At 38.7% G+C, this 27999-nt stretch overlaps 1 protein-coding gene across 3 annotated transcripts; it reads right to left on the reverse strand.

Annotated features, from left to right (window-relative positions):
* Nucleotides 1-42: 42 nt before the first annotated feature.
* Nucleotides 43-27264, reverse strand: LOC119786038 (calpain-5-like). 3 transcript variants are annotated; one of them, XM_038289089.1, is made up of 13 exons: nucleotides 26971-27264; nucleotides 23978-24166; nucleotides 21183-21314; nucleotides 20497-20705; nucleotides 10009-10201; nucleotides 9724-9914; nucleotides 8208-8285; nucleotides 7931-8126; nucleotides 7708-7830; nucleotides 4077-4279; nucleotides 3553-3671; nucleotides 3318-3454; nucleotides 43-517 (listed from the first exon to the last, which is right to left on the reverse strand). In XM_038289089.1, exons 2-13 carry the CDS (start codon nucleotides 24140-24142, stop codon nucleotides 335-337), a joined length of 1929 nt encoding a protein of 642 aa, XP_038145017.1. In that variant the 5' UTR covers nucleotides 24143-24166; nucleotides 26971-27264; the 3' UTR covers nucleotides 43-334. The 3 variants fall into 3 exon arrangements, with proteins under 3 accessions (XP_038145017.1, XP_038145015.1, XP_038145016.1); XM_038289087.1 differs by having other exon boundaries at nucleotides 26967-27251; XM_038289088.1 differs by lacking the exon at nucleotides 26971-27264 and adding an exon at nucleotides 26177-26296.
* Nucleotides 27265-27999: the final 735 nt, after the last annotated feature.

Here is a 27999-nt window from a genome sequence, read left to right on the forward strand (position 1 = left end):
TTTTTTTTATATGATATTCATTTTGGCAAAATGACACCCGATTGGGGCGGGGATTATTTAAGATTTAATGTCACCAACAGTATCCATAGTGGTACTTTCAATGCTACTCACAGTATATTTTCATTAAAAAATACTAATACCAAAAACACATGTATATAACAATATAAGTCGAAGAAAACATGTTTAAAAAAGAAATCAAAGAAAAACCCAGAAGCATCCTATTTCTCCTCTTGACCTTCTTAAAATAAAGATTTTAAACTCTAACAATGGACGGTGCTGGAGCTCCTTTTTCACACTAAGTTAAGTTAGAAAGGCTGATGAAGGCCCTGGCTTGTTATATGGCAGCCAGCTGGTTCGTTGTGACGATCCTCAAAGAGATGTTGCCGGGCATATCGTCTGCTTTCTCATCGCCGCTCTTCTTCAGCTGTAGCCGCTGAGGGTTAGAATTGTCATTGGGCAACCCGGACAAAACCACTTGGCCCAAGAATTTGTCCATCCCAAGTTTGCTGCTCCACACCTTAAAGAGAAGAAAAGACCAGTCAGAACCAGATGGAGTTTCCTCTTGGTTTTACAATGTTTTAAGAATTTGTTTTTTCAGAACAGAAAACCCTTTAAATAAGCGGTCTTCAACATTTTCCAGGCCAAGGACCCCCAAACTGATGGCGAGATGGAGTGGGGACCCCCTAATGATATATATATATTATAAAATAGTGTTATATCAAACTGGTCCTATAGTCACTGTATTACAGAAGAAGTCATGTTAAAAAAGTAATTTCCCCCTGGGATTATTAAAGTACGTATTTCTGATTCTGATTCCTGGTCGATGGGACAGGTGTTGTGAATGAAACGGTGCCCCGCTTGAAAGAGCTCCTCCGTGTCCCTGGCTAATCTTCTGCCTCTATTTATCTGTTGATCACAGTGTGTTGAATTCATGTTAATGTGTATTTAAAGACATTTCAATTAGTGGGAAAAAATTGCAGGGGGGAATATAAAAAAAAAATACAAAAATCAACCAAAACTTTATCGACCCCCATGCAGTACCTCTGCGGACCCCCTAGGGGTTGTGGACCCCCTGTTGAAGTCTTCCGCTCTAAATTATCTATTATATAGACAGACTGATTTATCTGGATGACATATTATTAATCAGGAAAACATGAAATTCTATTTTATAATAGAGGCTTCCCATGTTCAATTCCCCCTCCTTCCTTTACCACAGAACCTCTAAGCACGTAGCGCATGTATGAATATGTTAGCTGAATTAGTTTATTACTGAAGTATAAGGCTCCTAATACAGAGATTAACCTAAATTTTGATAGCTATTACTGAGGTAAGGCTACTGAGCCATATTTATCTTACTGGCTAGCTTGATGTAGCTAGGTTTACTAACTTCACCTAACTTTGTAAGTTATTACAGATATGAAGTCGCATGAAGATGTACGCCTGTGAAATGATGAGACATGCCTATCGGTGTACTCAGGCCGCAAGATGGAGAGAGCAAAAGCTACCGCAAATAACAGGAAGGCAAAGTACAGCATGTTGGATCTGTTTACGCCCTATTGATCATGTTTACCGCCTTGTCTATATTAGAAACTGTAGTATTTTACCAGCTTTTTGTAAATTTTAGTTAAGATTAGGCACAGAAAAAAAGTTATCAAAAACATATTTTTAATGGCAGTAGAGTGGAAGATAATGCCTGGCCATGAATTGTCCCTTATTCATTTTCAAAGAGTTAGCAGCGCTATGCTAGCCAAAGTAACTTCTACCAAGATGTGCTAAATAAGATTATAGACTGTAAACTCCATAATTTAAATTGTTTTCTTTGGTTTGATGTAGGGAACTGTTTTATATAGTGATGACTCTATATAGAGCTGTTCAAACATGTAACTCATAAAGAAAATAGGACTAAACTAAAATGGGGCAAAAACTGGAAAGCTAATATTCTTCTGATCTTTTTAGTTATCAGGCTCCTCTCCTGTGGAACCAACTACCAGTTTTAGTCCAGACACCCTGTCTACTCTTAAGGGTAGGCCTAAAACTTTCCTTTTTGATGAAGCTTGTAGTTAGAGTGGCTCAGGTTATCTTGAGCATCTCTATAGTTATAGTGCTATATGCTTAGACTGCTGGAGGACATAGGGAACCCTTTTTCATCATTCTGCTTCATTCTATATTCTCCTTCTCTGTAGAATTTGTTAGTTTAATATCTAATCTTATGGTCTCTGTTTATAGATGTTAGAGATCGGCCCGGTTTTCAGTGTAGTCCTGTTTCTCTGACTGTGACTGGCTGGATGTGCTCTCTTCATCCTCTGATATTGGAGCTGGCTCGGAACTCGTCTGCCTGGCTGTTTGTTTTTCTGGTCGGGGACAACCTTTACAGTTGCCTTTGGTATCGCTGCTTCTTTTTCTATGTCTGCTTCTGTCTCCTTGAACTCCAGTCAGCCTCTACAAATGGCTGCTCACACTGAGCCTGGTTCTGCTGGAGGTTTCTTCCTGTTAAAAGGGAGTTTTTCCTCTCCACTCTCGCTACAAGCATGCTTAGTGTGAGGGATACCCTTCGAGTCAATGAGTCGATGACTATATGATCTGGTGAACTGCAAAGTGCCTTGAGATGACATGTGTTGTAAAACTGGCACTACCGGTATATAAATAAACTGAATTGCATTTTCTGTTTTTATATCTAATGGATCTAATTAGTAATCCATGTTTTCCATTTTCCGAGTTTAAAAAAAAGTCACAAAGAGGCGAAAATGCCAAAATCTTGACAGCTTTTAAAATTGGTTTGAATTTTAAAAAATTCTACTTTGCATACTTATGTTAATTTGCATGTTTTATGTAATGTCCTTAAGAATATAGCTAGGCTAGGTATCTACAAATCAAATTTCAAGAATCAATTTGATTCTAATTCTAAAGGATTAGAAAAGTTTATTTCTGATCCGTTCTGTTCTGGTCTAAAATTGGAGATTGCTACTGTTAAAAACCTTTCTTCGCCTGAATTGCATGACTCTATAGTCATGTAACATATTCTTACTTTTATTATGTCAACATTTAACAGCAAATAATATAATAAAAAAAAAAGTATAATAATAATCTTTGATTATATGATTTGATCTTTAAGTGAGAATCTATTCAGAATAAGAACATATTTTTTGTATTTATTTCACTCTGCCCTAGCAGAGCAATAATGAACTATTCTAAAAAAAAAAACAAAGCTGTGCAAAATGACAACATCCACAACAGTGATGAAGCAAAATGCTTTGAAAACTTTAGGATAAATGATTGAAAACCATCTTAAAGCCTGGAGAGTAAATCCTCAAACCTACCTCCACTGTGATGGGCTTTCTGACCTTCTTCCTGTAGAAAATACCACTGACATCAAATTCCGGTTTCAAAGTGTCCTTGATGACGGTAGACTTCACATTTTGACCCTCGCAGGAAATGATCACATATGGGTCTAAACCTGAACAGTAAAGTGTGATATGCATTTAGATTTATCTCAGTAAATTATAAATATGCAGACCAAGTTTACACGTTTTAGAAAAAAAAAAATCCTCCTACTATCTGCCTGGTCTTCACTCTGGATCTCAGCTCCTTTCACATAGATGTGGGAAACAACAGCAGGATATCCAACGATCGGACTCCAGCAGTTAACCTTTGGCTGGTCCTTCACTAGCTGCCTGTGAGAGTAGAAAACAGGGTTCATGTTTCTTAACATTTAGAACAAGAACACTGAAAGATGGGAAAGTTATGTTTCATAGACACAACACCGGCTCTGTGTGCCAGCTAGTCTGACTGATACATGTTTCAGACCAAATAGAACCCATGATACTTGAGTTGGAGTTGCCAAAATAAAGAACAGGGAAATACAAATAACACAAGTCAAAACATGATCTAAGGCCAGGAAAAGCTCAATGCAGAAGATTTAATGGGACTATTTCCATTCCCTTTGCCAAATATCTGAATTATTATTTTAACTATAATCAATCAGTTTGACTCCTAAATGAGCTTTTTAAAATAGTTTAATTCCCTCAGGTGTCTAAAGTAAATGATCAAACAGAAAGAGGAAATGTCACACAACATACCGGCAGCCAGAGTCTAGGTCTGTGAAGAGTCGCAGCATGTAGTCGCCAGGTACGGCAGGCCTAAAGGTGGTGGGGATGATGACATATCGGCCCTGAGGCAGCACGCATCTCATAAACACTGTCCGAGCATTGATGTAGGTGGAGGTATGCAGAACCTGTTGTGTCAGGATGTCGTGCAGCCGATACTTCCTGTTCAGCTCCACCTGTGAAGTCATATTCGATTGTACGCTTGTCAATGCAACTGGGAGATCTATACTGTGAATTTTGGTTAAACACGGTGGAAATGTTTAGAAACAATTCTTATCTTTCAGGTTTTTGTCTTACTCTTTCCTCAAGGTTTCTGGCCTTCTGATCCTGTTCAAAATCATGCTAAAATGACTTGAGTAGATACAGAAAGTGGTTTCTTTATTTTATTGAGGGAATGACACTGTCTAAGCAAACCTGGCCATGTTGCAAAAATACAATTGCCTGGCAGGTTCTTTGTCACAATATAAAGTTGGATAAATACAAAAGGAGAGATCACTTCCAGTCTAGATGAGAAACAAAAAGCCATTTCTAAGGCTTTGGGAATCCATCGATCCCTTGTTTATAGAAGGAGAAAAGATGGGACAGTCCAAACCTTTCTGATGACTAATCACCATACCAATATTTCCTCGAGAATGTATCAAGGCTTCATCCAGGAGGTAATACAAAAACTAGGAATAGTATCCAAAGCACTGCAGACCCAGCATGCCTCCTTTTAGGGTCTGTGTTCAGATTTCTGGTTAACAGAACACAAAGGCCCAATATTCACCAGGATCATCCCTACATTTTAAGGGTTAATATTCTCTGGAACGAAGAAACAAAAGCCTTTTGTTTGGAAGCTAACAAAACATCTTAGAAAACGAACATTATACCCACAGTCAGACATGGTGGTGGCAGGGTGATAATCTTTTAGACATGGGTGGTGTGCCTTAATTAATTAAATCATGTATTTTTCCCCCAGGGGGTCTTGAGATGATTTTCAATATTATTGTGATGTGGTGCCTGAGGTATATGGAGGACCAAAATAGATCATGAAACGTATTAATGTGAATAACCCATGAAATAAATAAATGTACCATAAGCATATATAATATCAACATATCTAATACATGATTTAAATACTAAATTAGCCTTTAAATGGTAAAATGCACAATGAAATATTTAAATGTAATAGTGACTGTGACTAACAAGTAGTTTTAGAAGATATTTCGATGGATAAATGCTAATATCCAGTTAATTAGACATTTTATTTCTCTCTTCACTAACCTTTGTTCATTGACTAACACAAATTAAGAGCACTTAACTTTAAAATAAAAATGTGAAAGAAGAATTTAGTACTTTAACTAAACCTGCATTTTGATTCCCTTATTTCTTTCAGTTAATAGGTGGTAATTGCTTTGTTTAGAGATTTATTATACATTATGCTTGTATGACTATGCCTCCTTGTGGCAGAGTGATACATTACAACTAAACCAGACGGCACTATACTACAAGCAGGGGGTCAGATGTGTTTTAAAATGTCAACTAGAAAAGGGTCCTTGAACATAATCGACAGAAGTAAAGCTGAATCTCCTTTTGTTTGATGAGATATTACAAATCACTGACAATATTATATCAAATGAAAGTATCCATCACTGCCTGCCGGCGTTTAACAGAACATATGTACACAGCTATTCTTTTGTGCATCACAGCCTCTTCATGACACATTCAGCAGCACCTCTTTCTGGCAGAGAGATAACCATATCTGTGGTGTGTCTGAAATTAGCCAGATCTCTGACATTAAACACCCTGTGGGGAAATGTGCCATAAATTCAGATGGATATTGACACACCGCCTGATTTTAAGCTGATGCATAAAAATGTGGCCAGAAAAAGTCTTTAGGAAGTTTATCTTTACAGAGAAATATACATAATCTCAGCAGATAATTATCTTTGCTCAATATTTCTGTCATAGCTTCTCAGATTTTGTGGGTTAAATATAATTCTGTGTTATATGTAAGATGAAAGCTAATTATTTGCTCTTCTGGTATTTACCAGAGTAAACTTTCACATGAGATATAAATAATCTTTGCACAACACACCAAACTGAAACTAAAGTATCAGAGCTGTCTGGAGCCTCTGCTGAGGGAAGAAAATCATGATTAAAGTGCATGGCTCCACTGGGGCCACTCAGCCTGAAACAATTATTAAAGAATGTGTTCAACCTCTGGCTGAAAAGGCATGTGTTTAATCAGATCACATTAGAGACTTGACCATCAGTTGTTTATTGAAGGGGAAAATGCCTGAAGACAAACTAAATTCTTTTACCCTTAGAGGATGTTTAGACAAAACACCATATCCACAAGATTTAGTATACATGTGAAGGTTTGTACAACAAATCCTGAAATCACACATATCAGAGTTTTTTTAAAGGGATCCACGATAAAAACTGACTTTATCTGAGAAATATTTATTTTGGATGTTGATACAATATATATACTTTAACCTGTTTAGTTTAAATAAAATATTGCCATATTGTTTATGCTGCAATGCATTCTGAGTAAATGACTTGGACCTTAAGCTCTAGCTCCATGCAGCCAAAACAGAGGAGTTACCATGAAACTTTTTCAGTTTAAACTGGAGCTCATTAAAATGTATGATAATGTAGAAATCAGAGGAGGTAATGAAAATAAGGAGGATCAAATGGAAGAAGAGGGGAGAGTTAGATGAAGAAGCTGGTGTTTGTGCGGCTGCTGCTAGGGGATGATAACCCTAATCGAGAGCTAGATTCAAAACATTTAATCAGATATACTGGAACGATGTGTTACGACGACTGACAGTTTCTTCACTGCCACTTTAAATAGTCATTCATTTTCTACTTATTTGATCTTGATTTCATGTTAGATTCTATTAACAGTATTGGCTCTATTATAGGTTAGTAAAGAGTAGATCACAAACTGATTACATTTGTTTGTTTTAACAGATATGTTTGAAAACTTTGAGGCAGTGGTGCAGTGTATTAATATCTGATGTTACACGAGTCAAACATAATGTAATAAAAAACAAGTAACAAATCCAGTAAAATTAGTATTGTTTTTACTCTGTAGGGTCCAGTTCAGTTAGATCTAACCACGTCATCAACCCATCATGCAGTGCACAGGTGTGCAAAATGACGGCCTCCATGGGTGAAAAATAGAACTAAGGATTTACACTTTGGAAGTCATTATGAGTTTTTACATATCACAAAAAAAATTCAAAATCTATAGAAAATTTTCAATAAAAAAAGTGAATCTCTTTTACTTTATCACTGTTTCTCACTTTCTGTCTAATTCATGCCCTTTTCATCAATTTATTGCAAGAGTTCAACCAAGATAGATCATCATACCTAGTTTTTTGTCAGATTTTTGCTAAAATGAGGGTCAAAATGTTAGCAAAAGCATAGCAAATGATGCCTGATGACCACCCTGCTGATGGCGTGATCTGTAAAGCAGCACACTAGATTCCAAGTAAACAAGTAAACAATCAGTCCCTAAACACATGAATAAAACAGCTGTAGGCTGCATGGAACCGTATTTAACTCACTAAAATTTGAAGGCCTTTTTTTTTTACAGCACTAAAGTGAAAGTTACCTTTAAGATGCTGAAGCCAATGGTTAGATTTTCTCCTTGACCATGTCTTCTGTGGATCTTCATGTCCTTCTGCTGCAAGGAGACTAGGACCTCATCTGATTCCTTGGTAATATCGAACAAATACTATAAAAGAAAAGAGGGGGAAAAACATGTCAGTATGCGTTAAAGAGGAGATGTGTATGTGTGTGTGTGTGTGGGGGGGGGGTTATGAGGTTTTCAAAACCTGTGGGTTCTGCAGAAACGTCTGTTTGTTGTTAGCACAGCCGCCACAGCGGTTCAGCATGGGATCTCTGTTTTGGGTCCAGCTTCCAAAGTGCACCACCTCATTCCAGGTCTTATGGATGCTAATCACTGAGGTGTTGATAAGACGGCAAACATCTGTATCGGTGAAGAACTTGCACCAGTCTACGAATGACATCCTGTGGATCCAGACAGACACTGCATTAAATTTAAACAATTAGGAGTCAAACCGAATGAATGCAGTGTGATCAGAGCCTCACCAAAACTCTCCATCGTCCTCCACTGTGATGCCGAGGTTGCTTCTTTCTGTGTCACCGACTTTGTCCCATTCTGGAGAGCTAACAACAAGCAGGGCCATTACAGCATTATTTACCAGGAGGATTTCAAAAGATACACAGAAAGCTCACATCTTTAAACAAACACTCTTTAACAGACAGCACCAGGAAAATGATGCACAGTCTTCACAATATCAACATTAATAAAAGGCCTAACAAACCTTAGTTACTGTTACCATTACAGTTACTTTGTAACTCATTCCAGCGGGAAAAACTACTGGTAATGCAGGATTTTTTGTTCTGTTGTTCACATATTAAAGGCTGAGTAGTTTTGTTGAACCTTTGTCACAAGAATCCAAAAATAGGACCTTCATGTAACATTTGTTTTATTTAAATATGTTACATTTAGTCTTTAACTTCTTTAATTACAAGATAATCTTTAAAAGTCTGTTGCATATTTAGGGCAGACACCCTCTGAGTTAAACAAACTTTTTTTCTGGAAATAAATCTTTTTGAGTTTGTCTCAAACAGGTTTTCAGAAGTGAAAATTAAAATGTTGACTCATTATAATATTATAACAGACCAGATAGATTGGATGGAGAGGGTATGTGAATATCAATTCTGAAGTAGATTTAGGCTTGGACTTTGACTAGGCCATTCTGATGAATATACCTTGATCATAAACATTCTATTGAAGCTCCAGTTGTATGTTCAGGGTTGTCATCCCAGTAGTTTGATCTGTCCACTAGCACATTATAAACCTCAGAGAATGATGGTGCCACCACCATGGTGCATTGTAAAGATGGTATTCGGACTTCTGCATTTTAGAGGAATCTAATAAAGTTCTTCGAGCTCTGTTTCAGCACACCTGAATCCGATATGAGCTGATTAGCAGAGCTCTGGCTGCTGCTGCTGCTGAGGTTATTTAACCCCTGATTTAAATGCTCATGGCAGCTGATCTAAGTAGCAGGACACCAGTCCTCAAGGATTTGAGTTGGAGTCTACCTTAAAGCCTTTAAAGAAGATCTTTATTCATTCTGAGATTAAATGAGGATCAGATATTTGGATTTGTCAGATTTGTATGGTCTAAAACATTATGATGATAATTGTAATATCCTAACAAAATTACTTTTAACTTTGGTTTTGTCATTGCGATCAATATTCGTATAGATGTACATTTTCTTTTAAATACTTTGCTTTGCTTTTTATAATTTTTATCACTTTATTTAAGTGGATTTAGTTTAGATATTGATCATAGGACTAAATGTTAATAGAATTATGGTTTCAATTAATCTTTAAGATAATAATTTATCAATCATGTATATTTGAATTTGAAACTGTAAAAATGTTTTCAGACAATCATTAAGCCCAAGTCATGTTTAACAAAACAATTAGGATAAACCTTTCTAGTCTTGTCTTACATTTTTTCTAAATGATATAGTAAGAGGCAGTTATGTCGGTTGTGCTTTTAGTGTCTATTATATCACTTTTCCCAACTGACCTGTCACTCCATGCTCCTTTCCACTCAGTTTTGCCCCAGGGGTTCCTCAAGCGGATGAGAGGAATGGTTTCATTCTTGAAATAGGCAATCAGCCCATGACCCAAACGCACTCGCTTCACTGCGGTTACAGAGTACGCGTGGCCTTTCACCAGCCCGTTTTGCATCTTCATCTCAATTTCATGCGACTCTGCCTATAACATTTCAAAGAAAATATTTGATAATAACGGATTTGTTAGGTGGGGGGTGTAAAACGGAGCAAACTGGAAGGAGCAGCTGATGACTCACCCTGATGGAGGAGCTGATGATTCCTCCACGATCCCAAACCTTGAGAAGATCTTCAAAAAATGCATCTTGTTTGTTCTGATCATTGTAGAACTGCTCTGTCTCCAGGCTGATGGATTCGGACACAGCTCCACTGAAGTCCACTACAGCGTCCCCGGTGTTCCCCCCCTCCAGGGACTGGTAGCAGCCAGAGAGCCTGGAAGAAGGGCAGACAATTAAAAAGTTATAAGGCTGTAAAATGGTTACACAGCCTAAAATATTCCTGTTGTATTAGAAAACGCAGAGAAATAGAAACAGTTGTTTGATGAAATTCTTCATTATAACTGAAGAAAACACTCACACATAAGACCATTACTACCTTTGGTGATGATACAAAAGCTTTGAAAAAATAATGTCTTAGTTTTCACTGAAATTTGTCAAAAAAAAAATGCTGCATACCATTTTCTTCTTTACTGCAGAATTATTTATCTATTTCAGTGTTTTCATGGTTGCTCTAAATGCAGTTATTGTTGTTTTTAGATGACTGATTATCTTCAAAAAGCCATTTTGAATTTACTTTTATCTGCACATATCAGATGCTACTTTTGCTCTCCGAAACAGGGAATTCTTGTTAGTGTTAATTTAATCCAAACATCACATATTGCATCAACAAATGTTGAAACACATAAAACTCATCACCACAATGGATGGAAATAGATGTTTGGAAGCTCTCTGAAATAATAAACTCCAGAAATCATGTCAACATTTCAGCATGATCTATCTGATCAATCTAAATTATCACTTTTTCCTCTCGACTCATGAGAAAATCCACTGTTGTCTGACCACTGTAAGTCAAAAATCCTTCAGAATTATTGCCAATCAGCATTGAGCAGCCGGCTTTATGATCCGCCTCTGCTCCATAAACCCCCTAAGAGGTTTAGCCTTTATCAAAGTGACGTATTTTGGTGTTTTATCCAATCAGGGCTCCATTTTCCTGTTGTGTACCTCAATAGAGGGAGACTCAGACTTCAACAGGGTTTTCTCATAGAGACTAACTGACTGAAAAGAGTCCTGCGGCTCCAGAGTAGAGGGTAGTTCGAGTAATAAACAGCTGAATAATTTGCAGCATACTAATGAAATCAGGCACATTTTAACACATATTTAATGCAGTTTCATTACTACATTTCGGAAGTTTGAAAATGCATATTATACAACTAATTTTATGAAATTTACAATGGAGGTTTAGCCTCCCTGGTATTCAATAATAAATTGCCACAGGCACACATGCAAACTTTATTGCGTCATCTCCTTGTAAGTCTATGAGGTTTAGATATTCAGTTATTACTCCATCTTTACCATCTGCCACAGCTTCAACTCTTATTGGGAAACTTTCAACAACCATAAGATATTTTATGAGACTTTCTAACTGTTCTTTCAAAAGTGTATTTGTAAAGTCAGACACTGTTGTGAGAAGAGCGTCTAGTTCACAGTCTCTGCTCCAGTTCATCCTACACTAAAGCTCTTATACAACACAGTAACATTCTCTGCACCAACTGGTATATCTCTCAAGTTGCAGTCAGATAAGTGCCATTTTCCTGGCAATACCTGCAAACCTGTCAATGCAATTGCTAAACAGAGGATAGAGCTATAATATTGACTCCAGCAGATCTCCAAAGCTCACAGTCCAGTGGCGACATGCTTTAGGGTTTGTATCAAACTCTTGATGTCATATGGTGTCACCATCGTTTGCATCTGCTGTGCCAACCCATTGCAGGAGTCTTAAAACAACATCCTTGAGCTACAGTAATATGAAGGCAGCATAAGGTTTGGATATCTGTAGCTATTAACACACTACCATAAGGATTTTTGACTTTTGTGCAGGTTTCACCCTTTGTGACAATTTTTACAAATACTCTAGGGGCCGGATTTATCAAGATCTAATTTTGCGTGCAGTAATTTGCGCTCGCAAACTGGAATTTTGCGCGAGGGGCTGAACCATGGTTTGCGGGTGATTTAACAAGAGTGATTGCGTAACTGGTGGCAGGTGCAAAACTGTTGGAGACGCCCTATTTAAATGATGGTTTTGCGCATTTTGTTGTTTGCGGCAAAGTAGTTTGTACAAGCTAGGGCATTAAGAAATTTTAATTTTACAGTGACACCCCCACCCCCTCCAAAAAAAAAATAAAAAATATATATATATATATATATATATATACACATATATCCTATATATATATAAAAAAAAAACTTTGGCAACCTTTATTCCCTAAGGTGGTATGTGGCTCAATTTCTACTTCACTGCAGTAAAAAAACAAAAAACAGGTGTTTTGTATTGGCCTGTAGAAAAATGCACATACCAAATGGCTCACAAGAAGTGACTGTGGATGAGATTACTGCGTGTACGCATCCCCGCAGCATTGGCATGTTGCTCCACAGGCGCAGGGGGGAGGTCGGGGTTCTCCGGTAGGGCGTCAGGGCGACATGGCATTTAGAACGTCGGACAGCACTTCTGAAAAACGAGATTGGAAGATCCCAGCTCTCGCTGCAACCGTACGCTGGAATGACCCAGATGCAAAAAAGTGCAATGTTGCAAGGAGTTTTGTGATATCTGGTATTGCGTGGGTCCTCTTGTGGCTGGCTCCAAATCCATTCGGAGTTCCCCCAACAGCTCCAAAATGGCAATGCCGGATAAACGATATGTTTTGATGATCGTTTCCTCGTTCATTGCAAAAATATTCACGCGGAGTGAAAAAAAATGTGTTCTCTGTGTCTCCTTGCTTCATTTCGATGTCTCGTTCTTGCGACAATAACCGCTGCCATGTGTGCGCAATTACGCATACAGACCATTTGCACCTTCTTTTGAAACGTGTTAAATATAGAGTCAGATACCGTTAGCAAAATTGCTTTCAGGTTTGATAAATCACTTTGCAAGTGCTAAATTAATATATTTACATGTTCTCCTCCCACAAGACGCACTTTTGCGTGTAAACGCCCCATATTGCATATTCATTGCAGAAAAAGTACTAAATGGATAAGAGGCGCTATTTAGCACGTTTTAAAGACCAAATCCTTTTAGCATGCTGTTGATAGATCAGTTTGTACATTTTTTAGTGTGCGCAGTGAAATAGCTCATGTTTTTATACACGCAAACCTTTGATAGATCCGGCCCTATAGTCTGGAGGGAATTCGAGAAAATCGTTCACTTTGTGACAAGTTTTTGATTTTTGGCAGGGTGTTATGTATGGGCCCAAGGATTAAAAAAATCATTTGATACAACTTGGCGGCGCCCCCTAGTGGCCGGTATCCATAAATTCCAAAATGGCCCCCAACGAAGACAGAAAATGTCATAGATCGGCTCTGTTTGCTCTTACATTGCTCTATACTGATTTCTTTTGACTTACTTTGACTTGCAGTCCAAGTTGTGTGTGTGTACACACACACACACCGCTATATATTTACATATATACATATTTACATGTCTTAATTTATACACATCATCCTCTACACCCTCACTCGTCATTGTTGGTACAGCCTCCCTCACATTTACATAGTGCAGTACAACGAAGACCGGCTCGGTGGCATTTACAGTTGCCCTTACAGGCAACCACACAGCCACAGTTCAGGAGGATGGCACATCCCTTGCTGACATCATCCAGGTCTGTCCAATAGGGCACCCACATCTTCATTCGGCCATTCCATTCCCAACCCCAGTCACTCGGGTGTGGAATGTTTGGCATTTTGGAAAGGGATTGCTTCCACACAAAAGCCGCGGTGTGCAGGGCTCGCTTCCCATGCTGGAATAGGGCATGCTGCGTTGGAGGGATCAAATCTAGGGACTTAAGGCCATGACTGAAAAGAAGCTTTCGGGCTTCATTGACTGACCCAACTCCACAGTTCTTACTGTACATGAGCACAGTCCAGTGTTCAAGAACTTGCATATGCAGTGAATTCAGTGTGAGGCTGGTTGGGTCTTGCATGAGTGCAATGAGGGTGTCAGTGAGTTGTGGGTAAGCTGCCCATGCATTCCATGCTGTTTTTTTACCAATTCCATACATCGTGGACACAGAATCGCATCCTGTGAATGCGTAGAACAGGGGCAGTGCTTGGCTTTTTTGGGGTCCCAGCATTTCTGTGATGTGGTGGATTGGAATGTCTTTGTAAGTCTTGCCTGATCCAAAGCCAATCCATAGTTCTGAGAGTCCTAACTCCTTAAAGAAATTGATGGCCAGTACAACGACATCACTATCTACCGTCCTGAGGTAAGCCTTGGTGTGACCATGTTTGGCAGCATGACGTAAATGGAGCATCATTCATGTATCTGCTTCCTCCTGCTGACATGGTGACAATGCTTCAAGGTCAGTAGGTTTGTTGCTGAGGACCAAGTTTCCCTTTGTTGTCAGGAGGTGGTACTTTGAGCCAGCTGTGATCTTGTGAAGCTCATCACTGATGTACTGAAACAGGGTATCTTTATTCTCACTGTCCTTGAGGAACTTCTGCCATTGTGCTCCTTTTGGCAGAGGTATCTTTGCGGAGACTCGTGTTCTGTAACTTGCTGTCCCACCACGCTTAAGATGAGTCTGGGATTTCAAACTTGTCTCTATGTACTTATCCCAGACTGCATCCACTCTAGTCGTCCTGTCAGCAATCAGGCTGTGCAAGTATGGCATCAAGTCCATCTTAATGTACTCCCCAAACACTGTGGCACGCGGGGATTTTATGATGTGTATTACTGCTGCCATATCTAGCACTATCACAGAAGTGTCTTTGGTTGATGGAGAGTGGCCAGGTTCTGGCATTCCCGGTAAGCACCCAAGAATATCTGACTTGGTTCCTGAACGCAGCTTGCCTTGATCAGACAAAGATGGGGGCTCATGCTGATTCTCATGCCTGAAGAAATCATCAATTTCCAGATCAGGACGGGCTTGTAGGGACATAAAAAGTTTGGTGACAAGCAGAGTATTTGCTCTGGCAGACCCCAACTTGCTTGCACCCTTCTTCAGATCCACAGGTGGCCGGTTGGTGAATGTGTAAAAATTGACCCTTGGAATGACATCGGAAAGAGGCTTGGTGGCCTTTTCTATTCTGTCCCTTACAAACTCTGTGAACATGGCTTTGCCGATATTAGGGACTTCCCTGAGGGAGTTTGAGATCTCATGGTCAATGACCTCACCAGTATCTAGGGCAATGAGGTCTGTGCCCATTTCTTTGAAAGGATTGACTATAATATCTTCCTTTGCAAGATTGAGAAGGTCCTTTAGATGACGTAGGAACTTATTCTGTTCAGCAGGAGAGGACTCTGGATGTTCCAAGGTTTTCTTCTTTTTTGAGGCAGACAAACAGGCATCCTCAAACTCCTCAGTGACCCGTAACACTTCTGGTTTTGAAAGTTCATTTATCTCCTTCTCCTCTTGCTGGGCATACAGGCCCTTTGAACCACTGTCCTTCAAAAACTTGATACTGTGTTCCTGGCTCTGATCAAGTGCCATGAGGGAGAATTTTTTCTCACCACGTTGGACAACAAACTTCCCTTCCATGAATGCCTCATGGACTGCTGGATGGGTATGTGGCAGGTTTGCCATGTCCTTCAGGAAAACCAGCATCCAGCGAGCATAATTTGTATGCCCAAAAGCAAATAACCATGGGCACAAATCTTCAAGGGCCTTCAGGGTCAGAGGCCAATTACCCACTCGCTGACCACGGATGAGGCGGGAGTTGATCATGAGGTAGTCCCTCACTGTTAGCCAGTAAGAGGCTCTCGGAGCATTTTTCCGTAGTCGACTCTCCCAAATATTCATGCTCTCATGAGGCCCATAGCCCTCTTGGCAGTACTCCTCATATGCCTGCAGTTCGAGAACATGGATCCAGGCAAGGGTAAGCTGGTAGGCATACCGTGTAGGTTTGACATGCTTGCTGCTCAACAGAGATGCTGCAACACCGGTATTGAAGATCTTTGCCAGGGCAAACATCCTGTCCCATCCAGAGCCAGCTAACAGCTTACCTCCACACTCTTGGGAGGTCATCTCAATGTGAAGGAATCCCATGAAGCACACAATTTTTGATTCCCCAACTTCATCTGGGAACTTCCACTGGCATTTTTTCTGTTGCATATAGAGAGGGCAGTCAGCCACTATGACTGGAACCTGACCAGGATTTACAAAATCTGTTGCTTTCATGACCACAAGCATTGCGTGTTTCTGCATGGCCATAGATGCCGCCTTCTCATAAAAAACAGGGAAGACACCAATTGTGGCCCTTGGCCTGACATCCTCTTGCCGCTGACCATGAGAGAAAAATCCAGGGTAGGTCACGGGTATGTCCTGAAGTATTCCATGATTTTCTCGCAAGACCGTTTGGACATGGTTAAGCCATGCTTCCTCAGGAACTCCTGCTCGGGTGTTCTTTGTGAAAGTTGGCCTCGCTGTTCCATGGAATAGATGAAAGTTTGATTTCCCCAGCATATTCAGCAATGTATGGCACAATAGCAAAGTCATCTGGAAGTTTGACAGAGGTGCCTTCCAAACCTTCAAGGACTAGAGGAGGAGGGTCAACCCCCATGTTGTCATTGGTGACATGGTTGATTAGGGATATAGCTGTGCCATGGAGCTCAAATTGACCAGACACATCAATATTATCAACTCCAGCGGTAGTAAAAACTCCTCGCTTCATGTTAGAGGGAACAACAACTCCATGAATTGCAAACTGCCTTGACATGGCACAGGCAAGGTTCCTCCTGATATCCATGACTCGTTCATAGGATACTGACACACCAAGTTCATGAAAGGTTTTAATGATCCCTTTATTGCGGTCATTTCCATGCATTTTCAGTCCCACATAGAGCGGAAAGGGTGTTTCTCTCTCCTTCCTCTGATAGAGGGTAAGAGCTTGGCTAGTTTGCCTTGCAGCATTGCTGCATATCAATTGACTTATAGTGCAGGCAACCCTGGTCCTGGCACTGATGGTGACCTGATTCTCTTCATTCTGGTCAACAGAGCTTGAGCCTTGAATCAACACATCTAGAAGAGTCAGAAGAGGTTTTGCAACTGGCTCAGTAAGACAGGTTGAAGTGAATGATCCATTGAAGGGCATCTGTTGCTGGAGGATGTGTTTGCGCAGCATTAGACCCACTTCAACTATGCTCTTTGCCTCATCTTCAGTGACCTGAAGGCAAGAGGTCCGAGCTACAGCAGCACCGGCTGTCTTCTTGTGACATATGTACACATCACGACCCTCTGAGAAAGCAGACCATTCAGGCCCAAGCTTCTTGAGGAGGTGTTCTTTGAGTCGTCCACTGTGCACACATGTTCCTATCCAGTCTGAGCCCAGCTGCTCTAGACGACAATTGTAAAGTTTTTTCAAATCACTTAGTTTACAGGTAGTTTCATTACTCTGTATATATGCCACAAGGTGTGCAATAACTAATGGATCATACGGCATTTGAATTTGATCTGACTTCTTTTTGTCTGACTGAGCATCATTCTTCAATTTTGTGTAGCAGGATGCATGATAGCTAATATCACCCGCTCCCGCATCAACAGCTGTGTTCAGCCTAGCATACACTTCCCAGTTGTTTGATTCCACAGCCCATGTGTGGAGATTCTTAGAGCAGTTGTCACTCCTGACTCTGTATATGGGTTCAGTCGTATCACCTTCACATTTTTCACAGTAAACACACTGTAGTTTTTCACGTTCCAGTGTAGTATTAAAACTGGACCTCGTTTTTTTAGGACTGACAGTTTGCATGTCATTGTTTGAGTCTTGTTTTGGTCTCTTTTTTAAGATTCGCTGCAACACATGAGACTGGAAGTGTCCTCGACATGCATGATGGTATCTTGCTTGATTTTTTCCCAAGGTGTGGGCTATCCCTGACCCATCATTTAGTCTCCCCAATGTCATTCCAAAGCGCATTGGGATGTTATTTTCATCAAAAGCTTTTAAATCATCTTCAAGGGCTTGGTACGCCTTGAGATGACACTCCTTATAATATGGGTGGCGCAAATCTTTCGTTGTGTTTTGTTGGCATAAGCAACACAATGACCAGTCAATAGATTCATTTACATTCTCCATTATGAGGCAAAAAATGGCAAAAGCTCAGAAGATCCAGACAAATATAACTCAACGAAAAAGTGATTTACAGGCACTACAGCTATTAACAAGCATAAATGTAGAAAATGTCTCCACTCAAGGGTTTTATTAATCAAAACCTATAAAACACTAACGCTCAGAGGATACAGAATAACAACCAAAACCGAAAACACAATTTAACATAGAAGTGTAATGGACATGCAACATTCACTTCAAGATCTCTGGTACAGCAGGGTTGGCAAGGAATGAGAAATGGTGCACCATGGCAAGAGAAACAATGATGGCAATCATAAATACAGGCAGTGAGACACGGAATAGATAAACCCTTATGTGATGTCACTCTTTATACTTTTCACGTTCCTTCCCAATTTGAGTGGCTACAAACAGTCACTTCGCCTTGTTACACGAATACACTACAAAAGCACCCAGAAACAGCCACTTCACCTTGTTATGAATTTTGCTATATCGCTGATCTCTAGAAAACGGGCCTACATGGCTATGTTCAGAACTCAAAAGTGCTACCTACTTTTTAGAGATCAGAGCTAATCCACAGGCCTGCTTAACCTTGGGAAATGCCTCTGATGGCAGCAGTTACAATTATGTAAAAAAAACAATGATTTTATCACTGGAAACAAGTTTTTTAAAGTCGCCAGATTCTCAAAAAAAGATGCTTAAGATGCGAGATTACGTAAATCGCCAGGGATGGCCAAAAGTCGCTTAATCTAGAGAAAAAGTCACTAAATTGTCAACTAAATGAAGTCAGTTATTCTGAATGGTTTAGGCAACTTAGAGGGGGGGGGGGGGGGGGGGGGGGGGGGGAATAATCTCTTTTGTCTTACAGCTTGCTTTTATGGCAAAATGCATTGGACTAATCCATCTTGACATTAGCAATGAAGCTAACAAAATAGTTTCCCAGAGCTAGGCATTTTGTATAGGTAAGTTCTCTAATCAGGGATTTTACCCAAGTTACTGATATTGCAATCACACTTGGTGTGCTGTCGGTGTGCAAAGACTCATACAAAATGAAAATGAAATGAAAATCAACTTAAATGTCAATCTAGGAGAATGTTTATTGATCCTGGGGGTAAATTAAGGAACGGTCATGTAGGCTAATTTAATGACATGAAAAATGCTTATAGGCTACTGTGTATTTAAGCTATGTGACAAACGAGACAGCTAACTTTCAGAAATAAAACAGCTGTTTTGTTTCAGTTGATGCAATGTCTCATCATCTGAACACGGTGAAGAAAGACACAGTTCATAACTCGCCACACCTTCAACTACTGAAATAAATTATGACCATAACCCCTCATAGCCAGTAATATTGATGTGTAACACATCATGTGATCTTTATTGCAAATTTTTTAGCAAGATTTCGTCAAGATTTCGCCCTTTGTCCCAGATGAGGCACAACGACCATTATTCATACAAAAAAGTGTCCATTACCAGGGATTTGACATAAAAAGGACCTTCAAAGGGTGATATAGTTTTTACATAACAACCATCTCATTAGATAAAATGTGAAAGTTGACTACAGAATATTTTCAGGCTAAAATAAGGTGGTATACAAACGTTTTTTTCTGTTCAGGAAGGGCCATTTTGTATTTTATGGATACCGACCAATAGGGGGCGCCGCCAACTTGTATCCAATGATTTTTGGAAACTTTAGACCCATACCTAACACCCTGCCAAAAATCAAAAACTTGTCACAAAGTGAACAATTGTTATGAAAATTCACGAATTCCCTCCAGACTATAAGAGGCATGTCTGGAATGAATGACTGCTATCATTTAGAGAGGCTGATACATCTACTGGTCGATATTGTTTCTTCTTGTATCAGTATCAGCCTATATGTGAATGCAGTGGCCAATTCATTACTGCATTCATCAGCCGTGCCCTGAGATCAAGTAAAGCACATGTATGGTTAATTGTTAATGTTTTGCATGATTTGTTAATAAATGCTTTTTTTATTAGATAAAAAATATTTCCTATCAATGTGTCATCTTTATCATGTAAATGGAAGAAAGAAAGACAATGTCATCTCCCAAGAATTGGTCCAAAAATCTTGCCGGCATATATTGGGGTATAGTTGGTGTGAAAAAAATGGATAATTAATGTCATAAAAAGATTAAAAAAATTAAAAAAACTGTATCGGTCGATCCATAGTATAAATGTTTAAGTGAATACCACATGGACTCAAAATGGCCTTCTATAGTATGTATCACGTCTTATTTAATTTCCAGGTAAGCCTGCTGTTATGGTTTACTTGTTAAAGCAGCTTTAAAAGCAACATTTTTAAAAAGTAATAAATCTAATAACGTCAAAGGTTGGGATTATCAGAGATCTTAAGTGTACCGTTTAATGAATCTAATGACATATTTAGTGAATGTATAAGCTGTTGTCTTGTGGAACAGATTTTGGTTTACTGACTTGGCGTAGGCCTTCTCCAGCAGAGCGCTCCAGAACTCATTGTTCTGTTTTGAGTGACAGTAGATGAGCTCTCCGTTGATCGTCGGCAGCCGGTCGTCTACCACCACGTCTACCCACTCCCCGAAGATCCAGAACTGGAAGTGGAAGATCCCAGCATAGTTCTCTGGGTGCTTTGAGTCCCACTCCTGCTCTTTCCAGTCAGGAATTACCTGGAAACATGCGAACACAATACAGCAATTACCAAAACTCCAACCGAACAAACCTGTAAATCTGCTGGTAGTAAACAGGCTGAATATCGGATTAGGAAACATTCAGTCATCGCATGCATACATAGTTGGATTTTTACAAGGGAGGTTTTGTTTATGAATTTCAAAGCAATGCAACTGAATCAGCTGCATTGTTGTTTTAGGTAATCATACATAGTTTCCTCAATTCATTCCTGCGGCGATACATAAATGCATTTATCATTTACTAAGAATCTTTGGTATTTTAGTTATGAGAAAAAAATTAATTGATGGCTGGACGACATTCATGTTTTGTTTATTGTGTGTGTGTAGAATTATGAAAGAGCATCAGTTTCATTTAGTTTCAGTTTTAGTAAGCCAACCCTTAAATGTTTGATTAACTACAATATTCTGATTTAGGCATCTCAGGAGCTAGAAGGGACAGTTTGAAGTTAAACTCACCCTCTTCCAAAGGTCTGGTTTTAAAGCCAGACAGGAGCAGGCAGCAACAAACCAGCAGTTTCCTACAACGCCCTGGTTCAAGTCATGGGAGCTGATGCCCTCTATGAACAGGTGTGGGGTTTCCGATATTTCCTGAAAAAAAAAAAAGAAGAGAGAGTTTGTTTTTATTCGAAGGTGGTGATTTTAAATTAGAAACTCATCACTAACACCTTTAATAAACAGTAGATATGGATGAGCACAACTTTGCAACACCTCTCAAATCAGCAAATAGAGAAAAATATCCTTACCCAGGAACCGTTTCTAATTTCACTGACATTCCAACAATGGTTATTACTGGATGGATTTTACTGCCATTTGTCATCACAAAAATAATGTGATACCTTAAACTACATGGTTTAAATCTGAACACTGAATAACTGTAAAGCACGGTAGAGGAAGAGACATGATCATGTGCATAGCAGGAAATGTTATAATGTCTCTGGGCTTTAAGGGAAACAAAACGTAAAGCTACAGATAGTTTGGATCAGGATTGACTTTATTTTACCTTGTGTGAGAACAAATACGAGGATGTTGACTTTTTATTGTACGATGATCAAGATCCAGTCAAAGGCGACTCTAGATAAGATTTGTCTGAGACCAGGGTTCCTATGATGTATGGAAAAGGTTAGAGTTTAATTGAAGTGGGGTTGGTGCGCCTTTAATGTTGGGGGACCTGTGTTTTATTGTGTTGCTGTGGCAACATGTGCATAATGGAGGAGCCTTTCATTTAAAGTGTGTGAAAGTAAATTATTGTGGGCAGGTGAGATACTTGTATTTCTTAATCTTTAGTGTCTAATTTTTGTGTCATTCGCTCCGTCACTGTCACACCTTCATTCTTTCTCCTTTCTCCGGATGGAGGAATGAGCCGGTTTGTCAGTTCGTTCTTTTTCTTTCTTTCTTTCTTTCTTTCTTTCTTTCTTTCTTTCTTTCTTTCTTTCTTTCTTTCTTTCTTTCTTTCTTTCTTTCTTTCTTTCTTTCTTTCTTTCTTTCTTTCTTTCTTTCTTTCTTTCTTTCTTTCTTTCTTTCTTTCTTTCTTTCTTTCTTTCTTTCTTTCTTTCTTTTCTTTCTTTCTTGCTTTCTTTCTTTCTTTCTTTCTGGCGCTAGTGTTAACTGTCCTTTTTGTTTACAGGAGGAAACATTGTATCATCTTTTTGTTGAATGCTTAAGATTGAATCCTCTTTTTGTTCTTTTGGATCGTTTGTTTAGTGGTTTTGGTGTTCAGTCCTCCAGCTGTATTTTTATTTATGGTCCTCGGTATTGTGCAAACAAGAGATCTGTTCATGTGCTTTTAAATTTCATTTCTGGAATGGCAAAACTAGCAATATGGATATCAAGAAAGAACAAAATTAATGGTCGTCAAACGGAAGATGCCTGTGTGTTATTTAAGAGACTGGTCATTGCTCGTGTTCGGGTAGAATTTGAGTTTTTTAAGTTGACAAAGAGTATAAATGTTTTTGTAAATAAGTGGGGCATTAATGGTGCTCTATGTTCAGTAGATGAAGAATCTTTAGTTTTTGCATTTTGATGTTTTTATTTTATTAACTTTGTTTTGTTTTATTGATTGCTGGATTGTGTAATAAAGGCAATTTTAAACTCAAAACTCTTTCTTTCTTTCTTTCTTTCTTTCTTTCTTTCTTTCTTTCTTTCTTTCTTTCTTTCTTTCTTTCTTTCAAAATGGTCTCCAACCAGTGACAAAAACCAGTGTTCATCTTTTTGGATCCTGTAGCAGCCATGCTTTCCAATGCGTCCTGAAACTAACCTTTTTTTTGGCATGATGTTACTGCCTAAATAAATGACTAATTTAAAGTGATTGATAATTCATATAAAACACAGTTACTATAAATAGGAAACAAAACATAATGGCCTGTTTACCGCTGTTGCCAAACACTCTAAAAGACAATATAGATCCAACTTAAATGAATTTCTTCAGTTGGTATCAAATTCTACCCCATAGAAGAAATCCATGCCTTAGTTGTATGAATCATATTTAGAGTTCCCTTATTTGAAAAGCTAAAAATACTACTATTAGTTGTTAAAGATGGCTACAGATTTCCTATTTTAGAAAAATAGCATGTTGTGTTCATATCATATTTCGTTGCTCCAAATTACTTTTACTTCACTGGACTCAGGGCAAAATGGCTCTTTGGTTGGGAAAGGTGCAGACCCATGATCTAGATTTTCTAAGACCATATTGAATGTCCAAATACTGTATTTTCAAAGAAGTTGTCAAACCTTGGTGATCTTTTATCTTTGAGAACTGTGAAATTAAGGAAACTGACCTGCAGTGTGTAGATTCATGTCTGTTATCTGCTCTATATAAGGGAATAACTTTTTCTTTTCTGCCCTCTATATTTGCAGATTCTTGATTAAAAGCATTCAAGATCTGAGAACTATGGGAAATTGAGTCAGAGAAAATATGGACTATCTTTATGTTGGACCATAATGAGACAGTACCCAACGACTTGAGGTGACCATATTTGTACCATGTATTAAACCATTAACAGATCAGTGATGTAGTCAGAATCTTGATTAGGTAAAGGATTCAATGTCACACATAGATTTTAAAATTAACCCTTTAAGTAACTTGCAAGCAAAAAAACAAATTCATATGAACTACTTCTTCCATTCAAATTAGGAGAAGTGATGCAGTCTCATCAGAGGAGATTCAACCTTTTTGGTTAAGACCACAAAAAAGGAACCTTTAATAAAGAAAAAAAAAAGGGGAAATATTAATGGAGAACAATATACTGACTCACCCCTGGTCGTTTCCACTCCACATATCCAGGAGGCGGTTTGCTGTAAAACAGAGAGGAATTGGTGGCTGGGAACTCCGGATCTTCAAACAATGTCTTGGTCTGGATGTGGTGCTTCTTCAGGTGGGAATAGTGCTGATTCTTGTAAGGCACAGCGGAGGAGAACATGGTGGAGATGCTGAAGCCTCAAGGCTGCAGATGAGATAGCAGAGGATTTTGGTCTCAATATGAGTCGAATAAGAAATTATTTAGTGTAGGGGGGGGGGGGGGGTTACTGCATTGCATCTCACAAACTCATGATCTTGAACTCCCCCATGAAGTTCCCTTATCAAATGGTAAAGTCAGAAAAAAAAAATGTTATCTATGGTGTTGGAAAAAAAATGTCCAAGTGCTAAAAAGATTGAAAGTGTTGAAGAGAGTAATATTAACTAGACGTTACAGTTTTGGTTTTGAATAACAACACTTAGCATAGCTGAACCAAAGTAAGAAAGAAACAGGATCTCTGTGTTTATAGTTTTCTTACAGCCGAATTTAGTTTTTTCACTTTAAAAAGAAAAACAATGTAAGACTAGAATGCTACCATGATCCAACGGTAGTATTTGTTGATGACTATAAATTTCTCAAACACATGGATTATTGTCAAAATAAGGGATTCAAATGTTAGAGTAACTGTAGTAACTTCTAGGGTTTCTTTGACTAGTTGTAGATATTAATAACTGTAGGACACTCTGTTGTTGTTAATTGTTATGTCAAGTCAAATACATATGACCACTGATTGAGAGCAGCCTAGTGATGATGGGCTTAAGATGATCCTAAATGCGCACCGTTGGGCTTAATTTAAATGTAGAAATTGCCACGTGTTTGGCAATGGGGGATCGGTTCAAATATTTCAAGCTGGTCTCCCCAGACTTTTTTTAAGTAACTAATTTTTTAAGTAACTAATTTTTATTTAATAATTTTTGTAATTTGAATGATTGAAAATGCATTTTTTTAAGGACCAAATTATAAAATTTGATCCTTTATAATATATAAATTATAAGATTTAATTTGAATATAAACAAATTCTTGGAGTAGTAATGTCTTTTAAGCCCTAGAACCCTGCTAGTGTCAAGCATGGTGGTGGTGGCATTATGATGTGGGGTCCATTTTACTCTCAGTGCAAGTGAAAGATGTTTGGAATAAGAAAGACAAGTATCATTTGGGTTTTTTTTTTTTTTTGGAGTAATCTCAAATTAGAAGTAGACCAAATTATGACAGGATAACTTCAGATTTTGTCAGATTTTGAAGAGCCCGCACATCAGAATGTTGAACTTTATTTGCTAAAATTAAGAGGTATGGAGGAATACCAAAACTTTAGAGATTAACGGCACAATTCAGAGCTATTGAATAGTGAGAATAATCCACAAAGCCTCTAACTGACTAATAAAAGTTTCATGTGGAAAAAATCTGGTCTCTATGTTTACACACATTCATTTCATTCAAATATGGTTCCTGATATCCGTTTAGGTTTTCCATTCCATCAGAAATCCAACCTGAAAAACTAACAGTTTAAAAACCTGACTAAAATCCCAAAATGAACATTGTGAAAATTCCCACACATGAGGATCAGTGTAAACGTCTGCCAGCTTCTGCATTTGCAGTGGTTCAGTTAAGGCTCCAGCAGGCCAGCACCTCTGTAAACATTCTAGCGTTTTATGGAAAGTCTGAATTACGAAACAACTGTTAAACTAAATGGCATTCGCACATGATTTGGTTCAAACCTGAACTCTCAACCTTTAAAGAACATCAGGCTCGCTTTTGAGACATTTTCTCAATCTGATTCCGGTTTTGTTTTTTGATTCAAGGAGAACAAATAATCTGTAGTTATACCAGAAGTCATGGTGACTGAAACAGCTTTACTCTCCAGAGAGGAACTCTTAAAATAGTTTTTCTCCTAGACTGACCGCTCTGTTTACACAGCCCTCACCAAAGTAATCATCTTGATAAGAATCCTAATGCTTCAGTCATTCCCAAGAATCAAACAACAGTCTGAATTAGAGTGAGTGGGAGGAAGCAGCAAACAGCAGATATGAGGAAAATCACCTGACTTGCAATAGGTGGACATAAATCATAGTGATTAAAGCAGTTATTACCAAGTAATAGAAAGTTGAACATTTTTAGAAGCAGATATGAGTGAAGAAAAAGCAGATTACTGTACAGTACCTCTGTAATAGCTGCAGATCAGACGCTCATTCTCTGCTTCATAATAAGGAAGTTTCCTGGTCGTGTACCTGCCTGTCTCTGACTCACCCTCCCATAACAGTGGCCTATATCCACACTTCTCTCTGCCCCACCCCAGCCTGTTTACTCCTGTAGACTCGACTCTGTAGGCACCACGCTCACATTTTACCTGCATACCTGAACGCTGAGCTGCCTTACTAACTGATTAGTCATTATTAATCAGCAGTTTCTTATAAATGAGCTGAGATACACTATTTTGAGTTCAGTATGCACAAATTTTCTTTCTTTATTGGAATATTAAAATGACACATGTTGAAATATATCCAAGGAATGTACATTAATATTTCATTAGGCTGTTACAGGTGACAGCAACCTAAATTTGCGGCTTTACTGGCATGAACTGTACATGCACCAACATGGCGATTGTTTATCGGAGAGGAAAAAAATGATAAAACTATAAAAAAAAAGTATCAGACAACCACAAACTTTGCTTTTTATGGTCAGAATCGATTAGTTTTCATCAGTCTTTTTCAGGTATACAATCAAACACATCTATTAAACTAAAATAAAATTATTAATGTATGGAAATGCATAATTATGTACAAATTTGTGTTACATTTTTTTTGTCATTTGTCAGCATGTTAAATGAAGACCATATTCAAAAATATGAACATTTTCTGACAATAATTTGATGGCTCAGTCCTTAGGGGGTTAAGGCGAAGTGAAGCAAGTGACAAAACAAGAACATAAATTAATCCAAAACAGCACTTACCTACTGAAAAGTCTTTTTCCTGGTGAGATGATCCCAGATTCATTCAAACATCCCTCTAGTCAGGTGCTTAATATTCAGTCCACGCTTACAGTTTCAGGAGCCACAGCAGAAAACAGCTGTCTGCCACACCTAATGCTTTCTTTCTCTGCTGCTCTGAGGAGTATTCAAAAACATGGACCAAAAACTGGCCAGACCAGCTCCACGCTGCAGGACGTGTCATGCAAAAAAGGTTGATGTATTGGAGGAAGGGGAGACTGAAACCAAACACCTTAGAATCCCCTTCAGGTGAAACAAGCACAAACCTGTTCGTCTAGTTTAACGGCACTCAAAACTCTAATTTAAGGTAAAAGATTGGTCATACAGATGAGTTTCATGTGGATTTCTGTCTGCACTGAATCTGCTCTTTTAGTGACTAAACAGAACTACTGTAAGCTGCATCCACACAGTGTCAGTAGACTGTGGGAAGGAGAGAAACAGGCAGGAACCCAGTGGTCTTTGCTCCACTATAGAGGAGGCACTGTGACTCCCCTTACCCTGACTGAGATCTTTTTTTTTTTAAAGGGCCAACGATTATTATGGGAGTCAAAGCAGGATATAGGAGGCCTAAACTGCTAAAGAGGGGAGTGAAGACTTTTATCATGAGTAGAACTTAAAGAGAACATTACACTGAAGACAGGAAGGAGTTACTCACAATGTATGGTATAATGAAAAACTTTCCTGTGATAGTGCTGGAAGTCCTGATCAGACCTCAAGGAGAAAACTCTTTACCAGATTACCTAAACAAAAGCTGCAGTGTATCCTGCAGAGCACATTTCAGGGAAAACGAGGTGGTTATCAAGAACTCTGCTGCTTTGAGAAAATGTTTCCTGCTCAAAGACTCTGTTACTCACACAGCGGGATGACGAATGAAGGACATTATGAACCTGTTAGCTGGTCACACCTGAAACACCAAATATGATTTTGAAAAAACTAAAATAAATCAGTTGCTGTTCTTTAACAAAGGAGGGTCTGGTAATGTGTTGAGACAATTAAT

This window comes from Cyprinodon tularosa, unplaced genomic scaffold, assembly GCF_016077235.1.
Source record: "Cyprinodon tularosa strain WSP-4 unplaced genomic scaffold, ASM1607723v1 ctg263, whole genome shotgun sequence".
NCBI classification, from domain to species: Eukaryota; Metazoa; Chordata; class Actinopteri; order Cyprinodontiformes; family Cyprinodontidae; genus Cyprinodon; species Cyprinodon tularosa.